Below are 16,997 nucleotides of genomic sequence, written 5' to 3'. Positions count from 1 at the left end.
TATGCAGTGAAGGGGAGGGCATTGAAGAACGCAGAGGAACAGAGGGATCTTGGAATAATGGTTCATCGTTCTTTTTTTAAATTTTTAAATTTTTAAAAATTTTTCGCACTATAAACCACATTGATCAAGATACATACATTTTCCTTTTCAAATATATACAGTGTCGTTTTCTCCCCCCCCCCTCTTCCCATCCCACCCTCCCTACCTCCCCTCCCATTCATTTAAAGTACAGAGTCTAAGATACATTAAACCCGTCAAATAATGTTGTCACTCAATAAAAATAAACAAGAAATTCCACTGAGTCAATTCTTTTAATTTCCTTCTCCTTTTGTCATAAGGTGGATTCTCATGTAGATAGGGTGGTGACGAAGGCTTTTGGTATGCTGGCCTTTATAAATCAAAGCATAGAATATAGGAGCTGGGAGGTGATGTGGAGACTGTTCAAGACATTGGTGAGGCCAAATTTGGAATATTGTGTCCAGTTCTGGTCCCCAAATTATAGGAAGGATATCAATAAGGTAGAGAGGGTGCAGAGAAGATTTACTAAAATGTTGCCTGGATTGCAGAATCTAGAATACAAAGAAAAATTGAGTAGACTGGGTCTTTATCAAATCCCCCCTCAACCTACTACACTCCAATGAATAGAGGTATATAAAATTATAAGGGGGATAGATAGAGTAGATATGAATAGGCTCTTAAGGGTAGGTGAGATTGGAACAAGAGGTCATAAGTTAAGGGTTAGGGGGCAAAAGTTTAGAAGTGACATGAGAGGAAGCTTCTTCACTCAGAGAGTGGTGGTTGAGTGGAATGACCTTCCAGAAGAGGTGGCTGGAGCAGGGTCAGTTTTGCCATTTAAGAGAAGGGTGGATGTGAGGTTAGGAACAGGGAGCGGGTAGGTGGGACTAGCGGGGCCGAGATGGCCTGTTATATGCATATAATTGTTATATGCTTGAAAACCCCGTTCTCCAGATTAATCTGCTTCTGAGGTTTCTTGACCGTACAAACGACTGTTGATTGGAGTTAGAGAATACAAATTTCAAGGAACTGCCACAGGCTGGTGTCACTGGAGTTAAACTTGCCCGAGTTTGCAGGGCCAAGAAACCACCATAACGACTGTTCTTTCTCCCAAAGTAATATTGCATGTTTTTACTTGAACTTGTTCTCTTTCACTATGATAGGTTGCACCAGTAATTAAGGAGAGGATGATGAAGAAGGGTAGCATGATGGTGGGGTATCAGCCTCATCGTGACAAGGTCAACTTCTTCCGTCAAATCATCATCAGTCCGCTCGTCAGTCGTGAGGATATGGACTTTATTCTCAATGAGATCGACTGCTTGGGGAAAGACTTGTAGTTTGGTTTAAGGTCCAAATAATGTGTTTACAATAACTGTATGTTTACTAGTAAGAGTTTGAGGCTTTAGCTTAGAAAATGGGGAAGAACTAACTTGTACTGTACTCAATTTTAGCATGAACAAAATTAACCTTGATGAAGCAGACTTCACCCATCAAGATACCTAAAATGCATATTTTACAGAACAATATCAAGGCTTAGTGAACTCTTGCTGACCTGTATTTATATTCAGTTATGGTGAGCTGGTCTTATGGTATAAGTGTCTTTGCAGACATAATGATCGTGTCAATCTTTGCTATCCTGTGTGTATCCAGACTTAGAAAGTAAAACCAAACACTTATAGATCTACTGCTTATCCAGATATGGCACTGGAGCATTTCACCTTCTATCTCACTCAGTTTCATTACCAGAAACAATTGTTTTGTTGCTAGAGGCATCTAGATACCAAATATTATTTATTCCAGTGCTAAGTGAAAGTATCAAAGTAAAAACTTAAAAAGGTTGAGTTTTTCATTTCTTGTTTTTTTTTGTTGCCATTTGGATTAAGCTTCAGTAACAATGAAGCAATATTTTTATGTTAATTTATAAAGCTAAATTCCCAGCCTATGTGACTTGGCAAAGGGACAAATATAAATGTAAGGGCCAGGAGAGGACAGTCAAGTTTTTTCTTCTCTCCGACAAGGGGCATTTTACCAGGCTGCAGCTAACACAGGAGGGGGGCCGGGGGGAGGGGGGTGCGATTAAACAAATAATACAATACGCATGAAGGAACCAAGATAAATACCAATTTCTTTTATGGCCAATCCAGGGGGCAAAGCCAAAGACCATAATTCGGCTGTTGAAAGCAAGACAAGTCAAATCAAAAAAAAAAAATCTGTCACCATTATCATTGATGTGGGAAAGAAACAATCATTTTTTGGTCTGAATATTAATTAAGGGCATTTAAAGTTCACAAATCATGCAATTTTAAATGATACAGCAGAGCGTGGTCCGTGAAAGGTAGTCAAATTAAGTTTCGTTTAATACTTGGAGTTATTCCTGCAGATTACCAGATGTTCCAAAGTGAGCATTTTGCTTTGCACATGTATATTTTGAAAGAGTGATGAAAAACATCCTTAAAATGGGGACTATATGGTCATGAAGGCCAGATTTTCATATTGTTACACCATCTCATCCTTCCCTGCTGCCTGAGGCATCCGAAAGTGCAGGTACCCAAGTGCCTACCTGAGAATCCATAAATAGTACTTCTGAAGGTTTTGAGCTGAGTGCTTTTTCCCTAGAAAATCCATTTCAAAGCTTTCAAGTAGCTCTTTGTGGAATGATTACTCCAGACCAATAATACTGCTGTGATAGATTTAGTGAAGTACAATGCCTGCAATATGATCGCTCAAACTTTAGGTCAAATGACTCATCTTTTTCTGTTTTACTGATGCAAGGAATTATTCTTCGCCTTGACATTTTTAATGCAATAAAATCGTTTAGATGTGAGGTTATAAAAAAAAACTATCACGGTATACAATCTGAACAGTGCCAGAGAAGGAAAATGACAGCGTTGCGAGCAATCTTACTTCTTTGACCGGTTTGTTTTAAGGTAAAGGTCTTCCCACTGACGTGGTCTCAAACAGACATTTTCTTTTCCTTTGTTTTGTTTAAACAATGCTTTTGTTTTCCATGGGCATTGTTATATTTATTTTCAGTGAAGATCATTGCTTTTTAAAAAAAAAATACATTTTCTAGAGTACTGCATTGTGTTTGGGCGAGGTGTTCTGGAGAACGGAATGTAAAAGAAAACAAAGAATGTATTTCTTTGCTGTATAGTAATTTAATCAGTGTATCACTCAAAACATGTGAATTGTGTGTCATCTGCCGAATATGCTCTATTTACCTCTTCCAAGGGTCTGGTTTTAAAGCAGCTGATTATTCTGCCCCATATTGAGTCCCAAACTTCAATGTATGAGTTTTCTTTTAATGTGCAGCACACTGTAGAAATGAAACCACAAGATTGGATTGTTATTTGTGTGGTTCAATACACAAATATGGCTGCAGATGTAATTGGATGCCCAATTGGTCAGATTATAAGAACAAAAATTGAAATGAAGAAAAGGAAGAGGAGTATCAAGTGGTAATAGGAAAAGGTAGCAATGAATGAATTGGTAACATCTTTCCTACAGCCATCAGTAGGTTAGCGATTAAGTTGCTCGACAAGGATACAAAGGCCTGGTTCAGAAACTTGAGGTAGAAGCTAGGCAATGGAAAAAAAAGAGCTGGAATTAAACTGCTGGAAATATTGTCAAAGAACATCTGAATCATTAATGTTTGCCATTCTTATCTTGGCCTGGCCTAATGACGAGTTGATGCTTCAGTGCCCTCTGAAGCGATCTAGTCGGCCACGCTGCAGAAGATAAGCATTAGAGATGCTGCAAATTTGTACCAAAGCTAAAAATGTATGAAACAGCAGGTCAGGTCACATCTTTGGAGAAAGAAACTGTGCTAATGTTTCAGATTAAGGATACTTCGTCTGAGTAAGGATACTGGATCTTAAGCATCAACTTTGGTTTTCTCTTGCGAGAGGCTGAGCTTCTAAAGCATTTAAAAAAAATATTTGACAGCCAATTGAACAAAGTTTTCAGATTGAAATTCACCCACAAAATGTTTTAGAAAGGAGCTAAATAAGAACTCCACAAATCAGAGGATCATCCGAACAAATCTGGGGCATTAGCAAATTTAAGAGGATGTTTCATTGATTTTAATTATCTGGATCTACAATCCATTTGAAACATTGTGGGCATTTAGTCCCTTAGTCTTGTTTTAACATTCCTGAAATCCCCTGCTCTAAGATACTAGCTCATAATAGTTTGCATCGGATAGACTAGATTCCATCGCTTATGATTTACATGAGGGCAGTCTCAGTATTCATTGTATTTAAATGATTAGAGAAGTATTTAATTTACCAGCAAAATTACAATGGGAAAGATGGTATCCTCCTATAAATAGTGATTCTATTCACATAACATATTCTATTATTGCTTATTGATTGGCACATTGTTTTTGTTGTTCTGTTGTGAAATTGTGACTATTGCTCCTTGTTTAGCACATCAGGATTTGTCGTGACAAAATGAGTCCCTGATTATTCATGGTATTGGGGGTAAAAAAGACTATATTTTTTCTGTTTTCTGATAAATGTGTTGATCGTGTCGTTGACTAAAATTATTGATAAATCATTTGCGTTTAATTATTGATTTGTACATTTTCTGGGGGGTGGGGGGGGGATTTCCAATGATTCTTTACTTTAAACTTTTCAACTGCAAGTCTGAAGAACGTCTTTATCTCCATCCAAATCCCAAACAGGGAAGTCTGCTTTGAGGCTGTAGAGTCTGTTTACTTTCCAGTTTGAGCAGGAAGTGGGAGTTGGTGGCAGATAAGCATGTTGGACAGTCAAGTACGGATGGTTGTCAGGTGGTGGTTATGTGAGGGCACCTGCACATAAATGTAAGCAGAATGGGTCCTATCCAGTCAGGTCAGCCTAATTGTGTAGTATTGCCAACCTTTAATCAACTTACTGAACATAGGTTCAATGGGAAATAATGATAGTGCTTTTAACAAAAACCTTGTTATCAATTGAACAGGTACCAACCTGAGCGTTGAATATTGTAGAAAGAGGTTACATCAAGTCCTTTAACGCTCCGAGTGTATAGCGTTCCGCTTTGACAGCCATGTGCTGTTACTGAAAAAATATATTTGCCGGTATACAACATTACACCTATATATAAAACAGTTTATGAAGCGTTAATCTCAGCTAAAGACTACTTGTATGGTTAGCATGGTACAAAAATTCATGCGTCCACAACACGAAGCTTAGCTACACCGAGCTACTCTAGTGAGATGCCAAGCGTGAAAATTTACATGGCTTTACTAGTTGGAGTAAGGTTTACCGCATTATTTTACATAATGCAGCTTTGTGGGTGTTTTGGACCATTTAATCGAAAGTAAAATGTAGCTGTAATTAGACTTTTTGTACTCAAATTATTGGGCTGAATGTACTTGAATTAGATAGGGTGACAACTATTATGTTTTAATGTAAAATGAAGATTTCTGTATTTAATGTAGCAAAATAAAAAAAATACTAATCTAATTCACACTTGTTGCCTTTCTTTGTGGCATCATTGCACATTTTTTATTTAATTGATGTTTTAATCAGTAATATGATCTCTTCAGGGTCACCCAAAAATACCCATTTCTAACCCAAGTCTTAGGAAAACATTGGTGACACTCTCTATGGCAAGAGATTAATTGCCATAGATTTGCCATTTGTAATCAGCTTTACCTCTCTGCCAACATCACTGGTTCATGTAGCGCAGCCTCCAAATTTGGATGAGATAGAAGATTATAGTACAAATTGGAATGGGGAAGTCTGAAATATCCAGCTCCTGATCCATTTCCCTTGTCACACAGAAACATCTCAAAGCTTAGATTTTATTTGAACGCTTCTCTAAAAAAAAACCCCTCCTTTGACTTCGTACCTTCCCTTCTAGTTCGAGAGCTGGCTTACAAAAACTCATAATTCAGCAGTATGCCTTCATCTTCCTTTCCCACATGATGGCTTGTTGACTAGAAATGAGTTGGAGTAATGGCAACTGTAAAATTTAGATTAATTAAATACATTTGGAATTAAAATCTGGCATCAGATTGTGCAAACCAATCTGGTTCACCAGCATTCTTCACGGAGGGGAACTCTTTAACCACCTGGGCTTTACAAGACTCCAGGGTCAATTCAATTGATGAACTTTTACCACCTTCTAAAATCGCCTAGCAACCCTGTTGATATGGTCAACAAATCCTGGTCTTTTGAATAAATTCCTCATTCTGTGAGCATTTATTCAAGATCCACACAACCTCGTGGGACGAAGGGCCCTTACCGTACTGTATGAATAGAAAAAAATAGTGGGTGAAAAGATCACTTCTCACCATTGTGCTTTGGTTAGCTCCAACCTCATTCTCTCACTTTGGGGCACAATGCATTTCCCCTCCCTTACAGTCATCGAGTGTTCCTCTGGCGATCCAGCAGTTCTCCCTGGAGCTGTACATTCTTTATTACAAAACATTCAGCCACACAAGCTTCTAAATTTCACCAGTCCCATTCTTCCAGTCCTGAATTTCCTGTATCCCTGCCACTGATTCTCTCACATGCTGATTCTTTGGCTCCTCTCCTACACCCAAGGGATTAACATACAGCAGCCAATTAATCAATCAGCTCATTGAGATATTGAAGGAAACAGCAGCGCCAGAGAAACCCAAATAACAATGAAAGAACATGCAAACCCCAGAAGACAAGATCAAACCCAATTACCAGCAGCACCAATGATGGCTGTTACACCAGCTAAAACGTGTCCAACTTTACTGCACCCCTTTCCCCGGCAATGTTCTTCTTTGGCTTGGCTTCGCGGACGAAGATTTATGGAGGGGGTAAATGTCCACGTCAGCTGCAGGCTCGTTTGTGGCTGACAAGTCCGATGCGGGACAGGCAGACACGGTTGCAGCGGTTACAGGGGAAAATTGGTTGGTTGGGGTTGGGTGTTGGGTTTTTCCTCCTTTGCCTTTTGTCAGTGAGGTGGGCAATGTAGATGTGGACAAACTATCAGAAAGATCAGATCTTCCATGTGTCAGATGGCACATGAAAATATCCAGAGGGAAATGTTGCAATGGGGAATTCACAACTTTATCAATAATGAGATGAAAATAACACATTCTATAATTTCTTTATTAAATACATACATTACACTCTTTACATTGCAAAGATAATAAATGTGTGATTTACACACATGTACATATAAGCTTGGCTATGTTTTTAAAAAAAGAGTAAATATATATATATATATATATAGAGAATCATTCAGATAAAGGTTTCTATTTCCCTGCAATGCAACAGATTACATTCATTTTGTTTTAATGGACTGGCGTCCGAAGTCATAGGAACATAAAAATTACACTGGACAACAATTTCCACCCCCCCCCCCCCACCCCCAAAAAGGTTTGCTTCCTGAAAGAAAATTGGGGATTATGATAGACAACTTCACAGAGATCATTTTAGATTTGCTGAATCACATAGGAATTTGGAGAAACATTAAACCTATTAAATTCAATAAAAGTTAGTTTCATCGCATAATGATGCAGGCACATTGTGTTAGTTCAACTGACCCAAAAATGTTTTGCCGCTGATTTTTGTTTGTACTTGGCTTCTGATGCCTCTCGTCTCGGTACCCAATAATAGTTGGCCAGAGTTGATGGATTCTAGTTGTGCGGATACTGCTTTTCCACGGTCGCAATGTCCTGGCAAAACTTTTCACCTATGATTATCACTGACTGCACCAGGACCAGCAGGGAAGGAGTTCAAGTGCAAAGGCAGAAAATGAATTTTCAACAACATGTTGCACTTCATAGTTTTGTTTACTTGAAGTGGGCTTAGAACCTTTTTTTTGTGATTTCTTGTCATATTTTATCTAAAAAAGCTGTACGTGAAAGAAAAATATTACTGTGATTTTTGGGATCAGCTGCCCAAAATCCATAAAATACACCCAAAAGTTTTCAGGAAGCAAAATCTTTGTTGTCCAGTGTTATTAGAGATTCAGTTTGTATTTAGTACAAAATCCACCAGCAATATTAATTTATAAAGTTCCTGAAAGTCTAAAAAAAAAATCCCAAGGCACTTCACGAAAGCATTATCAAACAACATTTGATACCAAGTCACACAAGGCAGATGTCAGTGTTTGGAAAATATTTTAAAGAAAAGTAGGAGCTGTTTAGCGGCAGGTTTAGGCAGAGAATTCCAAAACAAAAGGGATTTGGCAAAAGAAAGCTGGGCCAGTTGTGGACTATGATCCCAAGAACAGATTTGGAGAAATGGGACATTGCTAGCAAGGGCATCATCTATTTCCTATCCTACCAAACTGCTGCAGTCCCTGTCGGCTACGATGAAGGACCAGCAATGCAGCTCCAAATTACGGTGATGCGAATTAGGTGGGGGTACCGGGAGATGGGGGTGTTCCACGCACCTGCTGCCATTGCAGGTTTGGGCAGATACTGTGGGAGTAACCGCTTGGAACGTTTTAGAGGGAATCTGTTGAGACAGGTGGACATAGTGCCAACCAGACAAGTTGCATTGGAGCTGCAGTCCAGTGGGTGCATATTGATGGGACACATTAGGATGCAAGGAGCAGCATTCTGGGTAGCAGGCCTGATCGGTATGTATTGAAATAGTTATACGTAAAATTAAGGAGGAAAATGACTAAAAGCAAGCAAGTTGTTTGTGGGTCAGTACATTAAGTGTCAGTACATTAAGTAACAGTTGCCCTTTTGCTAACTAGTCCAAGATTGACGGTGACTTGGTTAGGCATTTTACAATGGCTTACAACATGCACGAGGCTAAACCTGGAAAGAGGCCGACTGCTGCCCTATTAATGAAGTAGCAGCCAATGCATTTGTGCCAAATGAAAAATCAAGCCATGTGTTTGATCAGTCCAACTCCGCCTCACTTTTGACTAAAGACTGGATTCAGGATTCACCATACCAAACGTACACAAACTTAGATCATATAGATCAGGCAATATACAAAAACCTGCCCATTAGAAGCAACAGATGACCAATAGCTTTTGTCCTGCCATAGACTTGAAATCCCTTTAATACCATCTCTATTTAAAAGAACTGTAAGGTGACTATCCTATGAAACACCACTTTGCATCCCAGTTATATAAATGCCACTTATATTAAGTGCTGTATAAAAATGTTTTCATGCAAGTTGAGAATTACAGCATTTATAACAAGATACAAAAGGATTATATTTAGTAACAAGAGTAATCACTGAAGTCTGCAGACACTGTGATTGAAGTAAAAACTCTACGCTGGAGAAACTCAGCAGGTCAAACAGTGTCCTTTTTTAATATATAGAGATATCTCAATGATAACCTCTTCCTGTCCCTTCCCTCCCCCCCCCACCCATCATTTTATTCAGGCACCTGCCTACATTTTTCCATACCTCGAAGTGCTCAAGCCTGAAATGTCGGTTATGTATCTTCTTTAACTTTCCTATAAAAGTACACTGTTTGACTTGATGAGTTTCCTCCAGCGTTGTGTTTATATATAGTAACAATGTCCTCGAAATACATTCAAGCAACTTATACACCTGAAGCTTGATTAAGTAATCTTCAAGGCCCACAAGACCAATATAATGACCATAATTTGAACAGTTTAGTAAGAGAGTGTATAGCTTACGTTTTGCAATATGTCTTAAACATTAATCGGTGATGAAGTCCTAAATGAACCTGTAGTTCTAAGAATCATCAATACAAAATTGAGATTGTAGATCCTTGGACAGTAGGGCAGACAGCCAACTTTTACTGAATTCTACCACCAGAAGACAACTACACCATTGAGCAGGTGCTGTTTGAATGTGGCGGACTGAACCTTAATTCTATTTACTCCTGTTCACATCTTAACATTTAATCTCAACAGCTCTATGCTAGAGATTGGGATCTTCTGCATATAGAATGCTCTTCCTAATAATTCTGGACAGCCCAGCTACGATATGAAGACTACGCCACCTTTACCTAAACTCTCTCACCTCAGAAAATAATTTCAATACTTTAAACATCAAATGGTCCCTTGAGATCACCCCACAAGCTTTGATGATCAATGCATGCTAGCATCTTTCATAGTTTAACCCAGGTTATTCTCCACTGTGATACCACGTTGGCCAGTGAAGGCCATTATTCATAAAAGAGCAGCATTTTTTTTTAAAAAAGGTAATTAATAATGGTGTGCACACAACATCTGTTTGACAGGAAACTGACAGAGTTCTTTTTTTTTGTGGGGGGGGACAGAGCTCCAAAGCAATGCAACTGTCCCTGCTTTGAAGCCTGGCTCCTCCTCAACACTTGTACATTATTAATGGAAACAGCTCAAGTCCTGGTTGCACCAAAAACTATGGTCTTTATTAAGGGTCTGACGAGTGGTTGACCAATTCATACTTGAGCACTTTCGCATCAATATACCCAGAAGGATTCCAGCTTAAAACTGAACACCCTGTGGAAAGTGCCCTCCATAATATTTGGGACAAAGACACAGTAACAAACCCTTTTGGCCCACAAGCCCACGCCACCCAATTACATCAGATTGTCCTACAACCCCGGCACTCTTTGAAGGGTGGGAGGAAACCAGAGCATCCAGGGAAAACCCACGCAGACACAGGGACAACGTACAAATTCCCTAAAGACAGCGCGGGATTCGAACCCCTGTCCCGCTCGCTGGCGCTAACTGCGCTGCCTGAAATGTATTACAAAATGTGACTGACTGCGGGAGGTAGAGGACAAGATTATACAAACAGTATCCTGCCACAGATCAGGTCTTGGAGGTGCATTGGTGCAGATAAGAAGCCAGGTGGTCCACCACAGCTCATGGACGACCTTAAAACTGAGTGAACTTCTTCAGAAACATTCAAATCACTCGAGGTTATGTGCATCCAACAGCCTGACCATTACTTTAAAAAAAAACCTGCAACTCTGTATGACCATTGAGGAATCAAGGTTCATATCTGACGTGGTCTACAAGAAGTTTGTATGTTCTCCCCATGACCTCATGGGTTTCCTCCCATGTTCCAAAGACATATGAGGTTAGTGGGTTAATTTGTTGCATGGGTGTAATTGGGTTTAATGGGCTTGTGGGGCCTGTTACTGTGCTGCATCTTTATGCAGACATGAAAAATGGGGACTTCACCAAACCACATACAAAGGCTAGGAGTCTGTAAGTGCGTTATGGTTAGGTTCAGTTGAAGCTTTCTCTCCCTACAGAGTGCTTCTGAGTGATTATCGTAGACCCTTTCCTCCTGTGGCTCTCACCACTGGTTGGATCAATCGGGAAGCAAATCCAATAACCATCGCTAGGGTCATTTCAGATCCGAGATGTTGGATAACCATGAAACTTCAGATGATTCATTAATTTTCTTGAAGTGCAATACCCATTGTCCTGCACTTTTGAAGGGGATGCCATGTCTCACAACAGTGTGGTTAACTTTTAACAAAATCAGAGACAAACTAGTGGAAACAGGCCCTTTGCCCCCATGCTGACCACTCGTCACCCATTCACACTTTTCCAACATCAATCCCATTCTATTCTTCCCACTCCACCTATCAACCATCCCTCCCCCTCCCCTCAGTCTCTACCATTCACATACACACTAGGGGCAATCCACAGAACCCAGTTAACCTGGTGACTTGCACGCCTTTGGGGGTACGGGAGTCACTCTGATGTATGCAGACTAAAGTTGAACAACAGAAGCAGACTAACTAATGCCCAAACTGCAGAAAAAATTATAATAATTGCCACTGAAACCTAGTCTGACCTGCTGTGCGACACCAGCAGCTCCCCCACCAAATACAGAGATATCGAAGGCACACGTAGCTTTAGGAATTTATAAAATTAAATTTAGACAAACAGCATGGCTTTTCAGCCCATGAGTCCAACCCACTCAATTAACCTACACCCCCGGTATGTTTTTGAATGGTGGGAGAAAACTAAAGCCCCCAGAGAAAACCCACACAGACACAGGGAGAACGTATCAACTCCTTACAGTGGGGGATTCGGACCCTGGTCCTGATGGATGGTGCTATAACAGCGTTGCGCTAACTGCTACGCCAACCGTGTGCCCCGAATGTCACCCTCCTGGGGCTACAATTTTGAGGGAATCAATGACCTTTGGCCTCCTGACTGCCCGTATTGTAATTATACAGTTGGTGTTTGGGTCATTCGATTTGTCACTGTATATGGGCTTGCTCACAGTTTACAGTGGAGGAGAGTGATACATTTTAGGGGAACATGGGAGGGGGGGGTTTCTTCACAGAGAGTGGTGGGAGTGTGAATTGAGGTGCCAGCTGAAGTGGGCTCAATTTTAACATTCAATTAAACTTCGGGTAGTCACACAGATGGGAGGGGTAGGTTCCGGGTACAGGTCAGTGGGACTAGGTAGAATAATGGTTTGGCACAGACTAGCAGGGCCTGTTTCCTGTGCTGTAATACTCTGTGGTTCTATAATCCTTGACTAAATAAGAAACACCAGCAAGAATAGGATGTTTCTCTTCTATCTGTTCTGACACAGCTGACCTTTTATCTCAGAACTACTTTCCTGTATAATCCTCAATTCCTTCAAAATCTATTGCTCTCTTAATACCGAGGTAGTCGCCCTTCAGACAAAGCCAATGGTCCTCTTGGTCTGCCCTGAGGGGGTACCCGAGCACACAGGGTAAGTCATTGCTGTTACCAATGTCATCCCATTGATCCTCACTTCAGGTTAATGAATCCTACCTGGTAAACTGTCAGGCTGTTGCAACCCGACGGAATGAGAAGATCTAGTTTTATTTCACATTGAAAGGGTTTCGCTGTCCAGTGCGAAGACCCCAGAGGCCACCGCAGACCCGACCTCCCCCTTTTTACACCTCACATCTAGGCCCTGCTCCTCAAGTCCTCTCCCTCGCTCAGTGAGCTTTAACCTCTCACTTTTGGGCACACAGCCCAGTAAGAGGCCATTTCAGCCCATGAGCCCCTGCCGCCTGATTGACCTGCAACCCACGGTACGCTCCGAACGGAGGGAAAACCCACGCAGATGGGGGGCGGGGGGGGGTGGAGAGAACGCGCAAAGTCCTTGTGGACAGCATGGGAACCGAACCTCTGTCCCGATCGCTGGCGCTGTGACAACATTGCACTAACCGCTATACTAACTGTGCCGCCCAACCGACACTTAAACCCCTGTATCCGGTGCTCCAAGTGAGGAAGCCAGCCCAGGTAGTATTATTCCTACACCATACCAAACCCAATGTGGAAAAGCATAAAAATATAAATTTTTAAACGCCTTTTTGCTTTATACAACTGTGTAACAGGCACACTTAAACCCCTATGATTATGATATGCTGAATATAGAAAATAAAGTTCAATGTAGATACCTATACTTTATATACATATACAAACAATAAAGTGCATGGTTAAAGGTTTAAAGATGGAATCTTCAACTTCCTGAGCAGTTACCAATGAGATCATGCAATCCTTAAGCAAATTTAAAAAAAGATTCTGGCCTTTTGTTTTCGGAGCTTCCAGAATTCTGTGAACATCAGCCAATCCCCTCAGTGAGAGGCCAGGACCTCTTCTGTGGGAGTTCCATTGTGCTTTTAATTTATTGAAGGTTAATTTCCACCCTCAGTCACCTGGCCACCCCCCCCCTCACACCACGGTGACTGCCTTCAGGTTCTGTTTGCTCTCGCTGACGGTGCAATCTTCTGGGATTTTCTCTTCGGAGCAGCTCCGGCCTGAGAGTTTGTCCATTTGTTCCATTTCACTGAATCGCTCCACGATGCACTGAGCGGTGAGGCGAGCTTCAGGGTCGTGATCCCAGCACTCCACAATGACTTCGCACACCTGCTGCACCAGCTTAATGAGGAGAGACAGAAAGAGAGCAATGATGAAGCAAGAATAGGCCAGGTCCAATTAAAAGCCCACACATCGATATCAAGCTATTAGTTATGCATCAAAAACAGCTTCCTCTACTAGCCCGTCCACAAAACTACTGGAGAAACTCAGCAGGTCACACAAGATCCATGGACAGCAACAGGCAGTCGACATTTTTGGACTTGAGCCGGTGTTCAGGTGCGCCCAAAAATAAAAAGCAGCCCGGTGCTTAAATTAAGGGGGGGGGGATGGAGAACGGGGGAAGGGGAGAGAAAGGGGGAGGAGCAGAGATTAGCAAGTGATAGGAGGAAGAGGAAAAAGGAGCTGAGAGATGATGGGCGGAAGGAAGAGCAGAGAAAGATATTAGTAAATACCCTTCTTAGCCCTCTTCCTCCGCACCTCAACTCTCTCCCACCCCTGCCCTCCCACCTTAGTAATCGAGTCAGTGAAAGTAAATTTATGCAGAGCAAGGTGTACAGCAACAGGACAAATGGTCAGGTCGGGAACCGGAATAATTTCTTTCATGAGATACACGTAGGGGTATGGGGGAGGGATTAATGTTCTCCAGGCCTCTGGGTAGTGGTGGGGGGAAATCCGTATTCTCCTCCCAAGCCTGCTAGGCAGCTCAGCATCCTGCTGCGGCCCCTGACAGTGCAGCACCCTCTCCATATGGTGGTGAAGCTCCAGCCAAGCGATTCCCCACTCATGCCCCTGGAGTGAGACTTGAGCCCAAAATCTCACGAGGACACTATCCCAATCCTAGCTATGGCTCCGAAAGCAAGGACAGATGAAAGTATTCTTGCTAACATCTGGCTGCTTTTGCAGCATCCATTTATAGTTGCCCCTAGTTGGAGAGCAACGCCATCCCACAACAGTTCCGTGGCAATGTTGGTGCAGGGAGTGGGGGGGGGAAGGCCCGCGACTCGTGGTGCAGAGGGACGACTATGCGGGAACAAATATGAGGAACAGCACTGATATTATTTACTGGTCACCGCACTACCTGGTGATTAAGCCAGCTGTTGGGAATCTCCGGCCTTCCTCGATCTCGGAGAACAACATCCTTCATGCTTTCCACGCAGGGGTGCTCTCGGACCTTGGAGCCAAAGGCTGGCTCATAGTCTTTCACTTCTGTGGAGAGACAAACAAAAAGAGCAACCAGTGAGGGTGGAAACAGGTCAACACTTTAGTCTGGTGGAGGGCACCTCATTTTGGTACAACGAGAAGGGAATGAGTCATTTTGTTTCACCTTCCTCGATGAAGCTACGCCCGGCAGGAGTGCCTGGAGGAGAGAAGATGGGAGCCAGGAAAGATCTATAATGGACAAGGTTATTAATGGATCTAGAATGTAATTGAGGTAATCAGCCAGAATGACTTTGCAGGCTCCAGGGCAGAACGGCCTCAACCAGCTCCTACCGTTTCCAGAGCCAGAAGGCCAGTGAAGCATGGCATGGTCCCAATTCCAGTAGTTTCTATATAATGTTCCTTTGTTTCCAATAGGGGGGCAGAGTGAGAGCCAAGCTGTTACAGTGCCAGTGACGCGGCTTCAAATTTGGGGATTTCCTCCAAATCGTACAGGTATTGTAGGTTAATTGGTGTATTTGGGCAGCATGGTCTCGTGGCCCAGAAGGGTGCATTATCATGCTGGATGTCTGAATTAAATTTAAAAAAAAATTAAATGAATAGGAGCAAAATCCACAGGAAACAATTACACATTATGACCGTTTCCTGATGACATTGTCGAAGCCAATTCAGTAAATGCAGCCACACAAAGCAGTCCTATTCCCCTACTAATTTTTCCTGTCATCCACTCTCCCCAACTCCCTGCAGATTAGACCACTCACTCGCGCATGGAAAGATAATTCATAGGGGCCAATTAGCCCATGGCTCTGGGATGCAAGAAAAAAACCCTGGAGCGCCTGGGGGGGGGGGGGAAGTCACAAGGCTAGGCAGAGAATGAGCAAATGGCGAGCAGAGCGGATCTGAGAACAAGCTTGAACTCCCTGTGCCATCCAAGTCCCACCAAGTTAATATCTCGCCATTACCGACCGTTCGAAGTGATACTGCTTTGCCCAACTGCAACCCAAAGCCATGCAACTTCATACTATTCCAACCAGACGAAACAGCTGGTAACACACGTTGCCCAGGCTGCAGCAAAACACCAAAGACCGGTCATCTCATTGCAGGAAGGATGTGGAAGCAAATGGAGAGGAGATTTATCAGGATGTTGCCTGGAATGGGAAATAAGTCTTAGGAGGAAAAGTTATCAGTTTTCTCTTTGGGGCATAGAACACTACAGCATAGAACAGGCCCCTTCGGCCCTTCTAGTCTGCTGAACCAATTTTTTGCCTAGTCCCACTGAACGGCACCCAGCCCACAGCCCTCCATACCTCTCCCATCCATGTACCTGTCCAAATCTTTCTCAAATGTTAAAATTGAGCCTGCCTTTAACACGGAGTTACAATTTAACATGGTCACATTTCTGAGTGGTGAGAATTGCACCAGAGTTGCTTTCAGTTCAGCTAAAGATTTTGCTGGTTATCCTCGACTCAAAAACCAGAATGAATTACATGCACCTGTATCTATTTCTGACAAAAAGGGTCTTCGAACCATAGAACATTACCGCACAGAAGAAGGCCCTTTGGCCCCTCTAGTCCATGTCAGACTATTATTCTCTTTTGTCCCACTGACCTGCACCTCACACATAGCCCTCCATACCTGTCCCATCCATGCATCTGTCCAAATTCTTCCTAAACATTAAATTTGACCCCACATTCACCATAACAGCTGGTAGCTCGTTCCATACTCCCATCACTCTCTGTGTGAAGAAGTTCTCCCTTTTCACTCTCAATCCACATCGTCTGGTTTGTAGAAGGATGAGAGGAGACCTAATAGAGGTCTACAAGATTAAGAGTGGCATAGACAGCCAGCGTCTGTCTCCCAGGGCAGGAGCAGCAAACACCAGAGGACATGAGTACCAAGTGAAGGGAGGGAAGTTCAGGGGAGAAATCAGGGGGAAGTTGTGTTTTTTTTAAAATACATGGAGAGTTGTGGATGCCTGGAATGCCTTGATGGTGGTGGAGGCTGAAACATTAGGGGCATTTAAGAGATTCTTAGGCACATGGATGGAAGACAAATAGAGGGCTGTGAGGTAGGGAGGGTTTAG

The 16,997-nt window shown here is 42.3% G+C and overlaps 2 protein-coding genes across 2 annotated transcripts in view; one reads left to right on the top strand and one right to left on the bottom strand.

The window, feature by feature from the left end:
• Positions 1-5,483, top strand: part of LOC138747760 (acidic amino acid decarboxylase GADL1-like) — a 65,885-nt gene extending 60,402 nt beyond the window's left edge. The window contains exon 15 of the mRNA XM_069907316.1: positions 1,179-5,483. Coding sequence (XP_069763417.1) covers positions 1,179-1,352 — 174 coding nt within the window. The 3' untranslated portion in view covers positions 1,353-5,483. The remainder of the gene's footprint in view (positions 1-1,178) is intronic.
• A 1,607-nt stretch (positions 5,484-7,090) lies between these two features.
• tgfbr2b (transforming growth factor beta receptor 2b) overlaps positions 7,091-16,997 on the bottom strand; it is a 102,692-nt gene continuing 92,785 nt past the window's right edge. Inside the window, exons 6-7 of the mRNA XM_069907305.1 lie at positions 14,835-14,962; positions 7,091-13,816 (exon numbers count right to left, since the gene is read on the bottom strand). Coding sequence (XP_069763406.1) covers positions 13,610-13,816; positions 14,835-14,962 — 335 coding nt within the window. The 3' untranslated portion in view covers positions 7,091-13,609. The remainder of the gene's footprint in view (positions 13,817-14,834; positions 14,963-16,997) is intronic.

The sequence above is a fragment of the Narcine bancroftii genome, chromosome 1 (genome assembly GCF_036971445.1).
Source record: "Narcine bancroftii isolate sNarBan1 chromosome 1, sNarBan1.hap1, whole genome shotgun sequence".
Lineage (NCBI taxonomy): Eukaryota > Metazoa > Chordata > Chondrichthyes > Torpediniformes > Narcinidae > Narcine > Narcine bancroftii.
This window is presented reverse-complemented; position numbering and strand designations above follow the sequence as displayed.